We start from the raw sequence: 15865 nt of genomic DNA, 5'->3' as shown, positions 1-15865 counted from the left end.
AAGCAATTTGGGGAGGAAAGGGTTTATCTGGCTTACACTTCCACATCATAGTGTATCATCCCTGAAGAAAAACTGGGTAGTAACTGAAATAGAGACTGTCAAGGAGTGCTTCTGTCTTCCTCTCCATAACTTGTCCAGCCTGTATAACTTGTATACAACCCAGGACCACTTGTCCAAGGGTGGCACCACCCACAGTGGTCTGTTGTACATCAATCATGAATCAAGAAAACTCCCTGCAGACTTGCCTACAGACAATCTGATGGAAACATTTTCGCATTGGAGGTTTTTCTTCCTGGGTAACTCTATCTTGTGTCAAGTTAACAAAAGTAATAGTCATGAAACACTTCTTTTTAAAACAGTTCCATCATATATATGCATGCATAATTTAAAATGAGAATTGTTTTCAATTTTTGAGTAAAGAAGTTCTTTGTAAAAATCAGGACTTTAATAATTAAATTAGCTTTCTGAGAAAAAGCTGATCCTAATACATTAATGACATTCACATTTAAAGGCTCATACATTATGTAAACCACAAAGGGAATGTTCTGAAAGTCAAATGTGATGTGAGAATTTGATGATGTAATTGCATGCAGTACATGTTTTCTTAGACATTAGTAGCATATTTATTTTAGTCAGTGTCTTCAAAGAGCCTGATTCTGTTTGGGGAAGAGATGAACATTCTTAAATAAACCATTTTTAGAAAGTGGTATATATTTTATTTATTTTAATTTTTCCTAAGTGCAGCTATAAGAGTTTGTATACATCTGGACATGCATGTGGAGATCCTAAGCTGATGTTGGGTATCTTCCTCGATTTCTCTTCACTTTGTTGACTGACATGGTACCAACTTGGTTGACTGAATGTGGAACAGACTGAATCAACTAGACTGTCCAATCAGTTTGCTTCAAGGATTCTTTATGTCCATCTCCTGACCAGTGGGATTATAAAAGAGCAGGCAAATCTACCTACCTGTCATTGTTATAGGTCCTGGGGGGCTCATTCTCCATGTAGTGCTTACTGAACTATCTCTCCAGTCCTTGTTCATATATTTTGGAGAATGCCTTAACAACAGAATGTTGTCATTTTTTGATCAAGAACCTGTCATTGCTAGGAAACATTATTGTTCAAAGTTTGCTCATAGTGCACAAGTGGTTAAGGGTACAGTCTAGTTAGAGAGCTGTTAATCCTAGGAGATATGGATATACCATGTGGTTATTTGACTTATAGATACTGTGTGTCTATTTCTTCACATTCTGATTGATAATTCAGGGCTGTTTTTTTCTTGTGTTTTTGAGACAGACTTTTGTTATATAGCTCTTCTGGTATCTGCTGTGCAGCTCTGCTGGCCTCACATTCTCCGCTCTCCTACTTCAGTTTCCCCAGTACTAAGAGTACAGGTATATGCTATTACCTTTGGCTATTAAGAATACTTTTTAAACCACAGAAAGGCAAACAAAAGTCTTTAATCAAAAAGTGTTGTAACTTTGTTTATTTATGTTTTGTGTGCTGGGAATAAAACATAATTTCTCATTTGTGTTCTTTCTTCAGACAGTTATGTTTCCTGACATGTTTTTATCTCATGCAGATGATACTTACTACATCTTCATAATTCAAGTTAAACAAAGACAGGAATTTCCCACATTTATATGTATGGCTGCCTATCGCAAATATGTCAGAAACTCATAACTGGATCCAGAAGGAATATACAGTACAGGCTAGCCTATGATATGAAGAGATAACAAAACTCTCAATAGTCCTTTCTATCTCATTATACTTATATAACAAGTCTTTCTATCTCGTTCCATGGCTATGAAAGGCTGGTTCTCGCTTATAATGCATGTACTTAAACATAGAATAAACAGTTTTTGGCTGCCATCCTAGCTGTAGAACAGCTTTGGATAGACCCACCAGCAGTAATCTTGATGGCCTCAAGGTGGCAAATACCTCTTTAATTTCCAGTTAGTTAACTGGAAATAGTTATATGGTCCCACTCACCTATTGTGATGGAGACATGCAACCCCATTGTGCACTCAAACAAAGGGTTAGCCACAATTTTAGTGGCCATTGCTCATGAATGCCCGATGCACAATTTGACTTAAGATATTGTCTGTCCTGAGTCAGGAAGTATGTGCTTTCAATACACTTTACAGCCTCATGGAAACGAAGAGCATTGGTAGAAAAAAAGTGAATAGTTACTACCTCGGGTGGTTTAAGGAAGGATTAGCAATGTGTTTAATGGAATTGATTTCTAGAATGACCAAGAGTCTGATTCAGTGTTAATATATCCTCCTGTGTGGATTAATTTTTAGCTTCAGGGATTAAAATAATCTACTATATCTGTGATTATATTCTAACGTCCGATAGCCAATTTTCCTAATTTCTATATTATTCTGTCTAAGTCCTGAAAAACCAATAGAGGATTTTCAAAATAATTTAAGTTTAGACCAATTCTTTGTTTCTGAGTCATGGGACTTATTGGTCTGTGAAACTGAGGTAAGTTTTATAATTCTACTTATCTACACACACACACACACACACACACTCACACACACACAGACACACACACACACACACAGACACACACACAGACACATAAACAGATACACACACACACCCAGACACACACACACACATAAACAGACACACACACACAGACACATAAACAGATACACACACACACACCCAGACACACACACACACACACATAAACAGACACACACACACCACCACCACCACCACACAAATGCACAGAGACAGAAAGAGAAAGAGAGAGACAGTGAGACATAGAGACAGAGACAGAGACAGAAAGAAATCTTGATTTTAGTAGCTAGCTAGATTGTTGCTGTCTCCCAGCAAGTTGCAGAATAAATTTCTCAAAAAATGTCCAGTATCAATGGATTTTCATTTTGGCAGGGAAGAACAGATGCTGCTTAAATGAATGCAAGAAGAAAATTCATTGAAAGACCTCTTCTTTGGTCTCTGAAGATTCCATTGTCTCTTTCACATTGATTTTTTTTCCTTATTCCCCTAACATCTAGATGTTCTTCTTAATATTCAAATATTTAATTAATTTCCTTAGTCCGGAGTATTGCAACCAAAGGAAAATGATGAGCCACAGTCTCTGCATTCCTACATAGCCAAATGCCAGAGAAAGGAAACCATGTTACCTGACTCTTAGAAATAGGTCTGTTGAATGATCTCTAGTTGGCAAGCAGTATCATGCAGCACTTAAAGCTGTCAATCTTTGGGAGGGACATATTCTATAAACACAAAAAGCATTTAAGAATGTGTATTCCCTGTCTCGAAAAAACAAAAAAACAAACAAACAAAAAAAAAAGAATGTGTATTGGCTAGCTGTAAAAAGTGGTATGGGAATATTAATACCACTTAATATTTTCAATGACTGCTTCATAAGTATCAATTCTTTCATATGTAATCCTATAATAAAGACAGTATTATTCTAATGTGATAACCAAATAACCATACATAAGGTCATTTACAAGAGACTTCTGTCCCAGCCAGGAGAAGAAATAGTGTTGGAGTCTATGATTTTACCTAGCATATTATACAGTCATTCTTGAATATCTCTAAAGCATCCACATTTCATCTCTGGGTTTTTTTTATGTTTCTAAGAGTCCCCTTTTAATACTCTTTGTACCATTAGTAAAATGTATTTCATTCTTCAGATCTATTTTTCACACCAGCATTTTACTTTGCAAATATCCTTGAATATTATATTTGCTCCTAACTCACTCATTCTACCTTCTTTGTACCACCCTGATGGTCCATGCTGTAAAGAGGTAATACTATGATAATATATGGATACTTCGGTAAGCAACAGCTATAACCATCCCATCTTTCTATTTTTGATGTCAGAAGTAATTCATAATACATAGCCTACTCATGATGGGTTATTACTGGCTTAGTCACTTTATGAAAAGTAAAAGTTTTAAGTGTGATTTGTGCTATGTAAACTTTTACCCATTTCTGTTACCATTTTATAGGACCAAGAGTGCCTCCCTCAGAAAACCTGGTAACAATGCTTGTGACAATTTGAAACTACTAGGATTCAGAAGCAGAGACAGTGGTTGGTTTGGGATTGATGACGTTGTGGTGAGAACTGTTCAGAATGGCTTGGTATCTTTTGAGTTATGTGAACACTTAGAGAGGTAAGACCATAGGAAACAATCAGAGGTGATGACATTCTACTCCAGCCTATGATTAATGGGGAGGCATGGAATCCAAGGATTATATTTTTATTACTCAGATAGAAACATAAGCTGTCTTTTGGAGTGCACCTAAAAGACAAACCACAATTGACATAAATGCACTGCGATTTTTAACTAGGACTTTCGAAACAACTTGCAGCATAGGTTTATTTTTATAGCTTTCTCTTAACACCAAAATCGTTTCAAAACAGCACCTTCATTTCTTAAATTCCACAGGATAGTAATTAACTGTTCGTATGATGCTCATCTCATAACTATGTAGATATAACCTGAATTTGTTATTTCAATTCCTTCATTTAGCTTTCTCATTTCCATGTTTTCTAGACGGCCCATTAAAGGAGCATTTTAGATGGTTTTAAGGTACATGAGGAGTAAACACTCATGAGGAAAGGCAATCACATACATGCTTAAAGATAGCTTTTATTTCGTAATGACGGCCTTACCTCTATGATTATCCCAGGCCCAATTCTGCAGAAGCACAGTGTGAGATGAGAGGACAAGGGACTGGTTGAGGAAGGCCTCTCTGGAAGACCCTATGAGGGAATGAAAGAAGCAGAGGAAACCATGGAGGATGATGGGAAAGCTGGTTTTGGTTGGATTTCCCCCAGCCTGGTGCCTGAGGGGAGCTCTGGAATACCACAATGGTTGGCTTTGAAAGTTACACCTGATAGTCCTCCTCTGTGAGAGAAGGCTGCTCTGGATGAGGGCTTCTGTTCTCTGGAGAATAAACAATGGTTAACTTGTCCCTTTCTGGGATCCAAGTCTATATCAGCTTCCCAGGAGTGCTGTAACAAAATATCACAAATCTATTATCTTACAGTTCTAGACGCTCAGGGTCTCCAATCAGAATCTTCATAGGGTTTGCTCCCTTTGAGAACTTCAAGAGAAGAATCTACTGGAAGCCTGTCCTTGGCTTATAAATGGCCCTCTTCCTCCTCACACAGTGTTTTCTGAATGCTTTTTGTTATGTTAAAAACTCCTCCTTGAAGCACACTAATAATACTGAGTTGGGGTCATCCTAGTGACTTTACCTTAATTTATATACTTCTGTAGTGACATAAAATGATACATGAACACTAGTATCTGAGGATAAGATTTAGGGTGGGACAAAAATTAATCTCAAAACTTGATCTGTCACAAAAATTCTCACATTACAGATTTGGAGATTAGTATTTAATCCCCACCTACATGTGTTACAAAAATAGATTTTTTTGAACATAGTTTGCTTCCGTGTTTTGAAGTATTACTTTACTACTCTGCAACAGAGTGTAAGTGCCTTACCCTGTTTAATTATTGAATAATGAAAATTTCAAACCTTGCCAACTGCACATTCTTATAAAGAACACAGCATACTCACACAAACCTAAGTGGCTTAGTCTGTAATAAATCTAAGTGTACATGGTTGCAGCTGATTTAAACATAAAATAGCTGGTTTATCAAACGACTTTCAGCATATTAAAAATATAGGATAAAAGATGATTTTAAAAGTGTAGCTATATAGTGCATTTACCCTTAATGGAGCTTGCAGGACAGAGCATGGTTCTGGGAGAATCGGTGAACACTGAATCTTAACCCAGGAAGTGAGTCCACACTGTGCACGATTTATAAACACTGTGACATTGGTGAGACTAAGTGTATTATATTTTTCTTCAATCATAAACAATATTGCTTACTATTATTTTATTATTTCATATATTTCAAATGTTAGAATTTTGGATTATTTATACTATCAATTAGCTTAAAACAGAAACATACTGTTTGGCTATATAAAACTGTTTCCCTTACATTGTTTTCTTTTATTTTTTTAAGAGTTTAGGGATCTATGAAGTCCAGAAGAGAGTGTATGATTCCTTGAGGCTGAGAGTACTGGTGGTTTTGGGCATCCTGACATCAGTGCTAGGAACCTAACTTGTGTCCTATGCTCGCACAGAATGTGATCTTCACCACTGAGACATCTCTATATGCCCTTGTTTACCCTTATCATTCTCTGCACATTTTCATTTTAAATTGTTATTCATTTATTTATTTCGTATTATTTGAGACAGAATCTTGCTAGCTCTCCCTGTACACTTTGGAACTTTCTGTTTACACATTCATGGCAATTCTCCTGCCTCTACCTCCTTACTGCTGGAATTACCGATGTAAACCGATCCATATAGATTTGTTTAATTTAATTTTGTTGTTGTTAAAGTTTAAGGCACAAATAGACATTATCCTAGGATTACATAGCATCAGAGTCACCCAAATACTTCCTTTTACCTTTTTACTTCGTCCACTAAGAGGTCCTCAGGAGCAACAACATAGCTAGAACTGCCATCTCTTATGATAGCAGTGCCTTTTCTGAACCCCTTGCAAATGGAAAACCTTTTGTAGATAGGAGTACAATCTAAACTAATAAGAAAATATATTAAATTCAAAATATAGTGATATAGTTACTTATTGTTATCATCAAGTATCATATACTGTACATAATTATATTGCTGAAATTTCATACACTTGGCAGGGCAATAGTTTTCTTATACCACGATCACCATAGAGATATGGGTAATATGCTTGTACTGTGGTGTTAAGACTACAACATCACTAAGCTATAGAGTTAATCAGCTCCCTTATATTTATATTTTATAGAAATATACATATGCAGTCAGTCATTGATTGAAATGCTATGGAATGCATGACTCTATAATTAAAACAAGGGACCACTTTTAGAACCCAGCTGATACAGGATTATTACTTTAAGGTTATGTTTTAGAAGAGATATGGTAATGTTGACTTGTAATCTCATCAGCCTGAGGAAGGACTGTTGTGAGTTCAAAGTTAGCTGGACTACAGAGCAAGAACAAACCACTCAGCAATAGTCAAGGGCATGTTTTAGAATTTAGCTTGAGACCTAGGGAGAGGCCTCAGTCAGTAAAGTTACTGCAATGCAAGCAAGAGGACCTCAGTTCAGTCCCCCAGCATTCAAACACCTTAGCATGACAGCTCACATCTGCAACTCCAGTATTGAAGAGAGCAGAGACAGGCAGATCTTTGGAACTCATTGGCCAGGAACTCTCTTAGGTTCAACAAGACACTCTATGAGACATTATATCTCAAATAATAAGGTGGAAAGGGATGGAGAGATAACCAACATCTAACATTGATCTCTGACCTTGACATGCATGCACATCCATGTGCACACACAACCAAATGTACAGATGTACACACCCACACAAACAACATTCATATAAAACACACAGACAAAGACAACAAAGAACTTAGTTGATCTGAACTAGTTTCTTGACTGCCTGGGATTTCACTAAAGTCTCTCATTATTATAGGTAGTTGATCATCAGAATGCTTGCTTTAAGAGCGAGTTAAGAAAAGTAACTTTTTCCTTGGGTCTGTGGTATTTCAATGCTTCTTATTTCCCTCGATTCTTGTCTCTTTCCTTTTGCACAGGTTTATTGTGCTCCACCTGTCTTCCACAGTGGACAATAGCCACTTGGTTTCTTTTGTGAAGTCTTTAGAGGAAGCCTCCCTCAGCACCATGGCCTGCATTGTTCTGTCCCACCAGAAGGACAATCCACACAGAGTGGTTATTTTAGTGGTACCTTCTAAGGAGTTAAACCTGGCACTGAAGAACTTGCGCTCGGAAGGATTTGGAGGGCTTCCAGAATCATCTAGACATTTCCAAGTAAGAGAAGGAGAACAGCTTCTTTTAAGGTTTACTGGAAACATATTTGGCTCAAGTAAGTATGAGGAAATTGTCTTATATATTCTAAAGACTATAAACCACACACCTTAGCTGGAATACCTTTAACTTGAATTACTAAGAAAGACTTCCTTTTAGAGAATTTGGGAAACATTTAGAGACTAGTCTATCTAGACCCTATTCTTTTTCTGCACAGGGGCACATGTGTCTTTACAGGCAGATTGTAAGTGACATTCTTTTAGAAACAGTCTTCTTTGTGATTGCCCCCATCAATTTAGGCTAGCCTCACCTCTTCCCTGTGACAGCTTCTCTTCTAAATGCTCCCTGCTTCCACTCGGTAATGCGAATGTTTACATACAGAAATAATAATCTGTTGAGAACCATGTCATGTGACAGATGACCTCTCACTTATGATGATTTGACATAGAAAAGTTGGCTTTATGATATGCAATAGCAGTATATGTTCAAGTAGAAATGGCCCATTCTAGGCTTTGATCTTTCTCCAGTTTAGTGGTTTCAGGAATGATACAGTCTGTGATGTCACAGGTCTTAGTTGGCCACCTAGTCTCAAGGAGAAAGAACTAAAATTCTCTTGTATATTGGGTTGCTAAGCCATGGTATTAAGTATTTGAAGTATATTAAATGTGTTTTTGACATGATATTTTCAATTTGTTACGTCTGTAAGAAAGTGACAGCATCACAAGTTCAGGAGCATCTGTCTGTTACTCTTCCTAACTGTATTGCCTTCCGTTGCACCTACAATTATCTACATAGCCTTTAATGTATCCTTCAAGAATGAGGCATGGGTCAGTAGACACCCATGGGATAAATGATTAGAAATAAACCATAGAATTCCTTATTTTAAATTATATGTTTTATTTTGCTTATTTTAAAGTATATTCTCAGAAGTGTGTTCTGCAGTTGGAAAGTGGTCTGAGGTACAAAAGATTCTTAGGAATATTGTATGTGAGTGATACACCCTTCAGATTTCTCAATCCCACATGTACCCAGTGTTAATTTTATTCCTGTTATAAACCTCATTCAAATGAGAAATTATTGACTCCCAGGTTTAGGTTTTATTTATATTCTCAGGAGATGCTCTTCACTGGAATGGAAGTTCAGGGGACTTCCTTGTCTGATGTCGTCTGAGCCTCATCTTTCATTGGCTGTAAAGAATGTATGAAGATATGACAGTGCTGATAACAAAGAACAAGGGGGTGGCCTTGGGAAGTACTGGAGGGGAGGGAGAAGTGAGCGCTTAGCGAGGTGAAGAAGATACAAGGCAGTGAAAGGGGAAGTGAAAGAATAAAAGAGAAGAGAAGTAAAGAGATAGCTAAAGGCACAGAACTAAAGGTCTTCAGAGGAATTGCTATTTGGGTGCTTGTTTTCATCAGCTACCCAATTGCCAATTCCTTCCTTTAGTAAAATAGAATATCAAAGGTATATTTATAAGGGTATGGTATGAGGGAAAAATGAAGAGTAAATTTTGTGGCAATTTCTAAATCAGGAACCTTGCTACACCCTTGACTTGATGTAATTGTTGTATATTTATAAATCAATATGCATAACATTGAATCCATGATGCCTACTAGCTCTCATTCAGAAAAGGGCCCCGAAACCTTATGTGCTAGTTGTAGCTCACAAAGAAAATGAGGTTTGAAGCCAGTCCTGGCCCTCACAAGGATAAGTGAGACTCATTATTACCCAATATCTCCAAGTCTAAACTGTCTCTACCATTCTTACATACAGCAGCTCTGTCACTGGAGGAGGGGAGAAAGGCAGGATGTGAATGACACCTTCCTACTTAACTTCTAAAGCAGAAACCACACTGCAAACCCAAGGCAACTCTCTACAGAGAGATAGTCAGAGCTCAGAAGTACTCCACCCTAACTAATGGTACAAATGATTTTTCTGTAATACCTAAGAGACAGCTAAACAGGACTGAGCTGCTGTCTTCCCAGGCAGGGAACTTTCTTCACAGAGTCAATCAAGGGTCCCATGCTAAATTAAGACACCTAGAGACTGGCAGCATGTATGCCAGCCTGTCTATAAGGGATAGAGATGATCTAACTGTCATTCAAAGAAACTGAGGCAGGCAAGATGCCATATTCTTTCTATTGTCCACTTCCAGGAGATTCTTTTTCATATTGGGATCCTCATTAGAAATTTCTGGATCTAGGAGGAACAGGACTCTCCACAAAGAGCTGATCCCTATCTCTTCATCAGAATCTGGGAAGCTGAAAGAAATAACCCCAAGAGTTCTCTGCCTGCTGGGCCCTCATCTCCTCCCTGATGCCTTCTCTCCTACCCTAATGACTCCCATTTCATCTTCTTAGTGGTCGTGTTCGAGGAAGTCTTCCTTATTCTTTCTCATCTCATCGTTTCTGCTTGTTTTATTTTCTTTTGCGTCCTCTGCCACAGATGCCACTTTCTATGTACTCACTTAATGCGAGTTTCTCTATAAAGACCCCCATTGGAAGGAGGCAGTGTGGTGGGGGCACCATGCAACCCCCAGCACCTAGGATCAGAAGGCATGAGGAGCGGTACCAGGGGATGAAGAATGATCATCCCTAGGACCGTTGCGAAGATTGTACCAGTTGTGAGGAGTGCTCCACAGAGGGCTGACATGACAAGCTAGACCACAGCTCTCTTAAGAATTAGCGTCACTGTGAGCGTTGAAGGGACCAGTTAATGAGTCATTTCTGTAATTGAGCCATTTCTGTAGGACCTTGGCAGACCATCGAGTAGAAGTTGTGGATAGTGGGTAAGCATCAACAAATCACCCAGAAGCACTGTTTCAGGAGACCTAGTTTCCTGGTATAACTGGCACTTTTGCTTCCTCATCTCACTTTTCTTGGGAAAGCACTTCTTCATGTGTGTGTACTGCCTACGACATACAAAAAGACATGTAACCCTCGCTTCTGAGAACAATTATGTATTGCTGTAAGAAAACTCCAGTTACTCGCAAAAGATAAATAATTTTTTTTAACATGGCAAGTATTTCTGCAATAGTGATTGTCTCAGTTGTCTACTAAAAACTAATGTGTGTTATATGGTGAGAAGGGAAAACGCTCTCCAAAGGTCAACCAGTCAAAACTGTCCTTTGTGAGTTTGAAATGTCACTTTCATTCTTACTTCTTTGTATGTGTTAGAGGAAGAGGAAAAATACTGTTATTCCTTTTATGTCTTTAACCTTCTGTTCTTTTTTATTAGAGACTGATGGCCCTCAGAATATAGTGTTCTCTCTTAATGACACAGCCCAAATTTTTAAAAATTACATAACAAGTTGTTTATAAGGCCAACCATCTGTTAGTGATAAATAAACCAATAGTTGTATCACTATTTGATTCATAGATGTGACCTTTAGAGTTCCTTTCCAAATACTACTAATTTTTATAAGGTGTTGACTGGCAATGATAGGGTTACAGAGTCTAGATCTGAATTTAACCAATTTAGGGTTATCTATATTGTATGTATCCTGCATATTAATCATCACTTATAAGTAACTGTAAATCTCACAGGGAAAGAAGAGATAAAACAGCAGCAGCAACAACAAAGCAATTTCCTAAGTCATAGTTTACTAGGACCGGAGTAGTGTTGTTTCTTCTGATAATTCTTGGGGTGGGAAACACAGACCTAACCTGGCCTTACTCAAGGGATCTGAAATCTTTAATTGACAATTTAGGTCACATTTTAATCACCCCAAACAATTTATCATAAAAATGCTAATGTGAATCCTTCTTAAGAAACACCCCTCCTCCTGTAAGTTTTTAAACATTGTGTGTGTGTGTCTCTCTCTCTCTCTCTCTCTGTGTGTGTGTGTGTGTGTGTGTATGTGTGTAGATCATAGGACATTTATAGTAGTTTGTTCTCTCCTTCCATCACATGGGATCTGTGGACTGAAGTCAGGTAATCACACATTGTGGCAAGCACAACTTTACAAGTTGAACCATATAGGAAGTCAAAGAGTTGAATTTTTAATGGTCTTTAATTTAATTTTAATTTACACTTAAGTAGCCACATGTCCCAGGAGAATGCAGTACTAAAATATTCAATGTGAGGTCATGGCAGTGCACAGTGTGATAGGAACAGCACAGGGGAGAGGAAAGACAATTCTTGGGAAGTGAGGGAAACTTTCTACATACTGGAAAATGTGAATGTTTCTCCAAAAGTCTCTTGATGAAAAATCATGGAGAGGCAAAAGAGAAGCAAAAATGATTCCATGTAGGAGCTTCGAGAGAATATGTGGTCCAATCACAGGTGAGAAATCTTCCTAATGATCTACAATAACTTCGCCATTGCTCTTAGGTTATATGTCCACAGGGGATGGCACAGGCAAGCACTGTAACTATATTTGATAAATGAATGGTCACTTGAATTTTCAAAAACGAAAGCAAGTGGATTATCTTATTGGTGACAAATGCATCTCTTTTTAGGCAATGGGAAGGATTATGGGAAAGACTACAAACTCATATTCCACCTGCAAAGAAAACCGAGGCTAGAACTCCACATCAAAGAGGTGGATGAATTTGGGAATTATAGCTGCCCTCATTATAAAGGCGCCATTGTGATCTATAAGTTACCCAAAGAGACGATTGTTCCCAGCTTGGATCAATCCCTTCATGAAAATCTTTACCAGTTGCCAGTTTGCAAACTACCATTGAAATTGCCCAAGGTAAGTTACTGATCTTCCTATGTAACAATTTTTGTTGCTTTTTTGTAATTCCCTATTACAATCAGTTCGGGATGCAAATGGATACAGAAGGTTAAAACATAATAATAATAAATTTGATAAAGGAGTAGGCAGGGCCAATTCTAGAATGACGGAATATGTATCAGGTTTCTGCTGTTGCTGATTTTAGTTTTTTCTCACTAGAGCAATGGAAGTTGATTGGTTCTTTACAACAGGTTGTCAATGACCATGGAAACAATGTCATTCATCTTCTGTAATTGCATTTGAAAAGCTGAGACATCATTTGTGAAAACACTGAGTGCATTTCAGAGCGTACTTGAAGGACAGATCATTCTGAACATGGGACTACCATCAAAATAACTTCTCTAAGACTAAATTACTACAGCACATTTACAAATTTTTATTAGCTAATAATCTGCCTCCTTCCAGAAAGTCAAGTTAAACTATTCCCAGAAAAGTCTAAAACATAAAAATATATAAACATGTTATCATTGTATAAGTAATTTCTTTCTATAAATAAGTATAACTAACTAAATTCTTAATGGAAAAATGCTGAAAAATAATGTTATTACTGTCTTGCAAAGATGCTTGTTACTTTTAAAAGAAACTAAATTACTTTATTCTATTCTTACTGTCTGTGTTTTGAATCTCAGAACATGTTTTACATATATAGATTTTGTACCCTTTTAGGTGTCATATAGCTCAGACTATATATAAACTCACTACATAGCTGAGGATGACCTTGAACCCCAAATCCCCTTGCTTAGATCCCAAGTGTTAGGATTACAGGTGTGAACCATCACAGTTAGCCTTTGCACTGCCCTTAATTAATGAATATTAATTGTACTTTTGAAAGAGACATGCTCTTCTACATGTAATCATTAATACAGAGCTATAGATAGAAAATGTAACCAGAAGCTGTGTTGTCAGGAATGGTAGCTACTGCCCACATGGCTAGGCTCGATCTCAAAAAGGACCTCCTGTGTCAGATAGATCAAATAAGAGATATAAATGAATCATAACCTGTTTATAATGATGAAATGGCATATTTGTAATATTTTTGGTTTGATCAGTTTAAATAATATATTCTATAAATCAATTTTATTTTTCCTTAAGTAACTGCTAAATTGAAATATACATCTCAAACCATTTTCTGTGGACCAGAACTTTCCTAGATAAATAGAACCTAATGAAGTATGTAACACATGTATATGAAAATACATTAGAAGATTATAACTAATTAAATATTGGTATAAATAATGCCTTAATAGTTTTGTAGAAGTTGAAGAGAGCATTGCAGGAACCTGTTGTGATAATTGCATCGGTTTTGTCTAACCTGTTTTGTTCTTGGGACTTTAACCACTAGACACAAAGAGGAAACTGGTCTATAGCAAGGAAATGGAATGCTTTTGCTTGAGATGATAGAAATATCTTAGCAAAACCAAAAAAAAAAAGAAAGAAATTCACATTTCAATTAAAGCCATTACCATAATTTCTAAAACAGAAAATGCTTTTAAGTGCTTTTACATGCACTGTCCTTAAGTTCTTACCGAATCTTTCAGAGCCATTGTTCTTGTGTTACTGGAAGTGGAGACAGAGCAGGTTCAGTCACGTTGTCTGGGGTCCTAGAGCCAAGTGCAGAGGAAGGATGCCAGCTCAAGAAATCTGATCCTCAGGTGTTCAGCAATCACTTTGCTGCTGCTTCTTAGCAGACATAACTTCTATTCTTCTATTCTTAGACCAGAAAGCAGAATAGAGTTGTATCTAGATTTTTCCCTAAAAGTTGTAGGACACGTCAAAAAAAAAAGGAAAGAGTATAGGCCAACTATTAGAAAAAATTAGCAAATAGCATGTCATGGACACCAGCCAAACCAAAACAGAACCAAAGCAGCCTTCGTGAAGAGGAGCTTAAGGGCAAAAAGCAAGCACTGAGCCATGTGAGCCCTTTCCTTACTGGATTGAAGGAGTGTACTAGAGCAGAGAAGGACATGCTGTCAAACCACTGATGACAGAAACTGTTATATGTTGAGAACAGTATAGTCATCTAAATGAACACTCAGCACAATTTTATATATGTATATCATATATTAAATATATTATATAATATATAGTGTGTTGTATGTCCATATGTATATATATGGCATATATATGTATATATATATATATACATATATATGCCATAGTGGAGGAGGTCTAGGGATAATTTGGGGAAGTTGGTTCTCTCCTTTGCTCACTCAGCAGTCTCTTAGCCTTTATTTTGAGTCTAATGTGCATAACAATTTTACATACTATATGGGATGTACTAAGTTATAGAGCATGTGCTTAGCATATGTGAGGTTCTGGCTTCAATCACCATCAGCAGTAACTGAGAAATATATAATTATGATGTAGAATTTTTGATACATACCTAACATGTAATGATCAGGTTGCAATAATTAGTACAGCCGTCACCTCAAACATTAATTGTTTCAGAATACCTAGGAAGGAAGAATTTGAATAATCTCCTGTATTTGGCTCTTCAACTTTCAAGTCCCTGCACACATGCTATTTGCTGTCCTTATCTCCCATCTACTAGGTATCTTTGACTTTCAACTCTCTTTAGGTTTATTTGTTGTATTTAGACCAAGTCTGTCCTGCCGAGTTCCTGTTCTAAGTGGTGAGAAGACAACCTGACTCAGATCAGGCACTAAATATGTGTGATTACACGGGAGAGGTGCTTGGTGTACAGCCCTCATTAGCTTCCCTGGGGATCCCAACTGTGGACTGGATGGAGCACTTGAACTTTCTCAGACTAAGGTCTTAGAGCTTAGTTGTGCAAACCCTTGCCTGTCACCCTGAGGAGATGATGTACGTGGACGCATAAAGTTTAGGAGTGGAGAATGCCCATGAGTACTGCTCTCCAGGCTGAGCATGCTTCTTCCAGAGAGCGGGGTCGTTCTTCTGCAGCTATGGCATGATCAGAGGGAGACAAAAACAAGCACAGTAGGACCTTCTTGTATAAAGTGCCAGGACTTTACTTCCACTGTGCCAAGCTGTGGGAAGAGAGAGCTTGTGTACAGAAAAAAGAATTTCAATACAAATGTGACTTAAATTGAACTTTCAGTTATCCATATTTTCTCTATGGCCTCTATGACTCTTGAAATCATTAGGTGGGTTAACCAAGGTAGTCAATTTAGGAGTTAAAGTAAATTTCACCTGTGAGAGTTTGTAAGTGATCACCATAAATGTGTCACAAGCTCTTTTCCTGCT

General features: G+C 37.4%; 1 protein-coding gene across 1 annotated transcript in view; it reads left to right on the top strand.

Annotated features, from left to right (window-relative positions):
• Positions 1 to 15865, top strand: part of Dthd1 (death domain containing 1) — a 57524-nt gene that overhangs the window by 18321 nt on the left and 23338 nt on the right. Inside the window, exons 6-8 of the mRNA XM_038317717.1 lie at positions 4005 to 4169; positions 7671 to 7960; positions 12360 to 12598. Of these exons, the coding sequence (XP_038173645.1) occupies positions 4005 to 4169; positions 7671 to 7960; positions 12360 to 12598 (694 nt within the window). The remainder of the gene's footprint in view (positions 1 to 4004; positions 4170 to 7670; positions 7961 to 12359; positions 12599 to 15865) is intronic.

This window comes from Arvicola amphibius, chromosome 1 (genome assembly GCF_903992535.2).
Source record: "Arvicola amphibius chromosome 1, mArvAmp1.2, whole genome shotgun sequence".
NCBI lineage: Eukaryota > Metazoa > Chordata > Mammalia > Rodentia > Cricetidae > Arvicola > Arvicola amphibius.
Note: the sequence above shows the minus strand (reverse complement) of the source record. Positions and strands in the feature narration are given on the sequence as shown.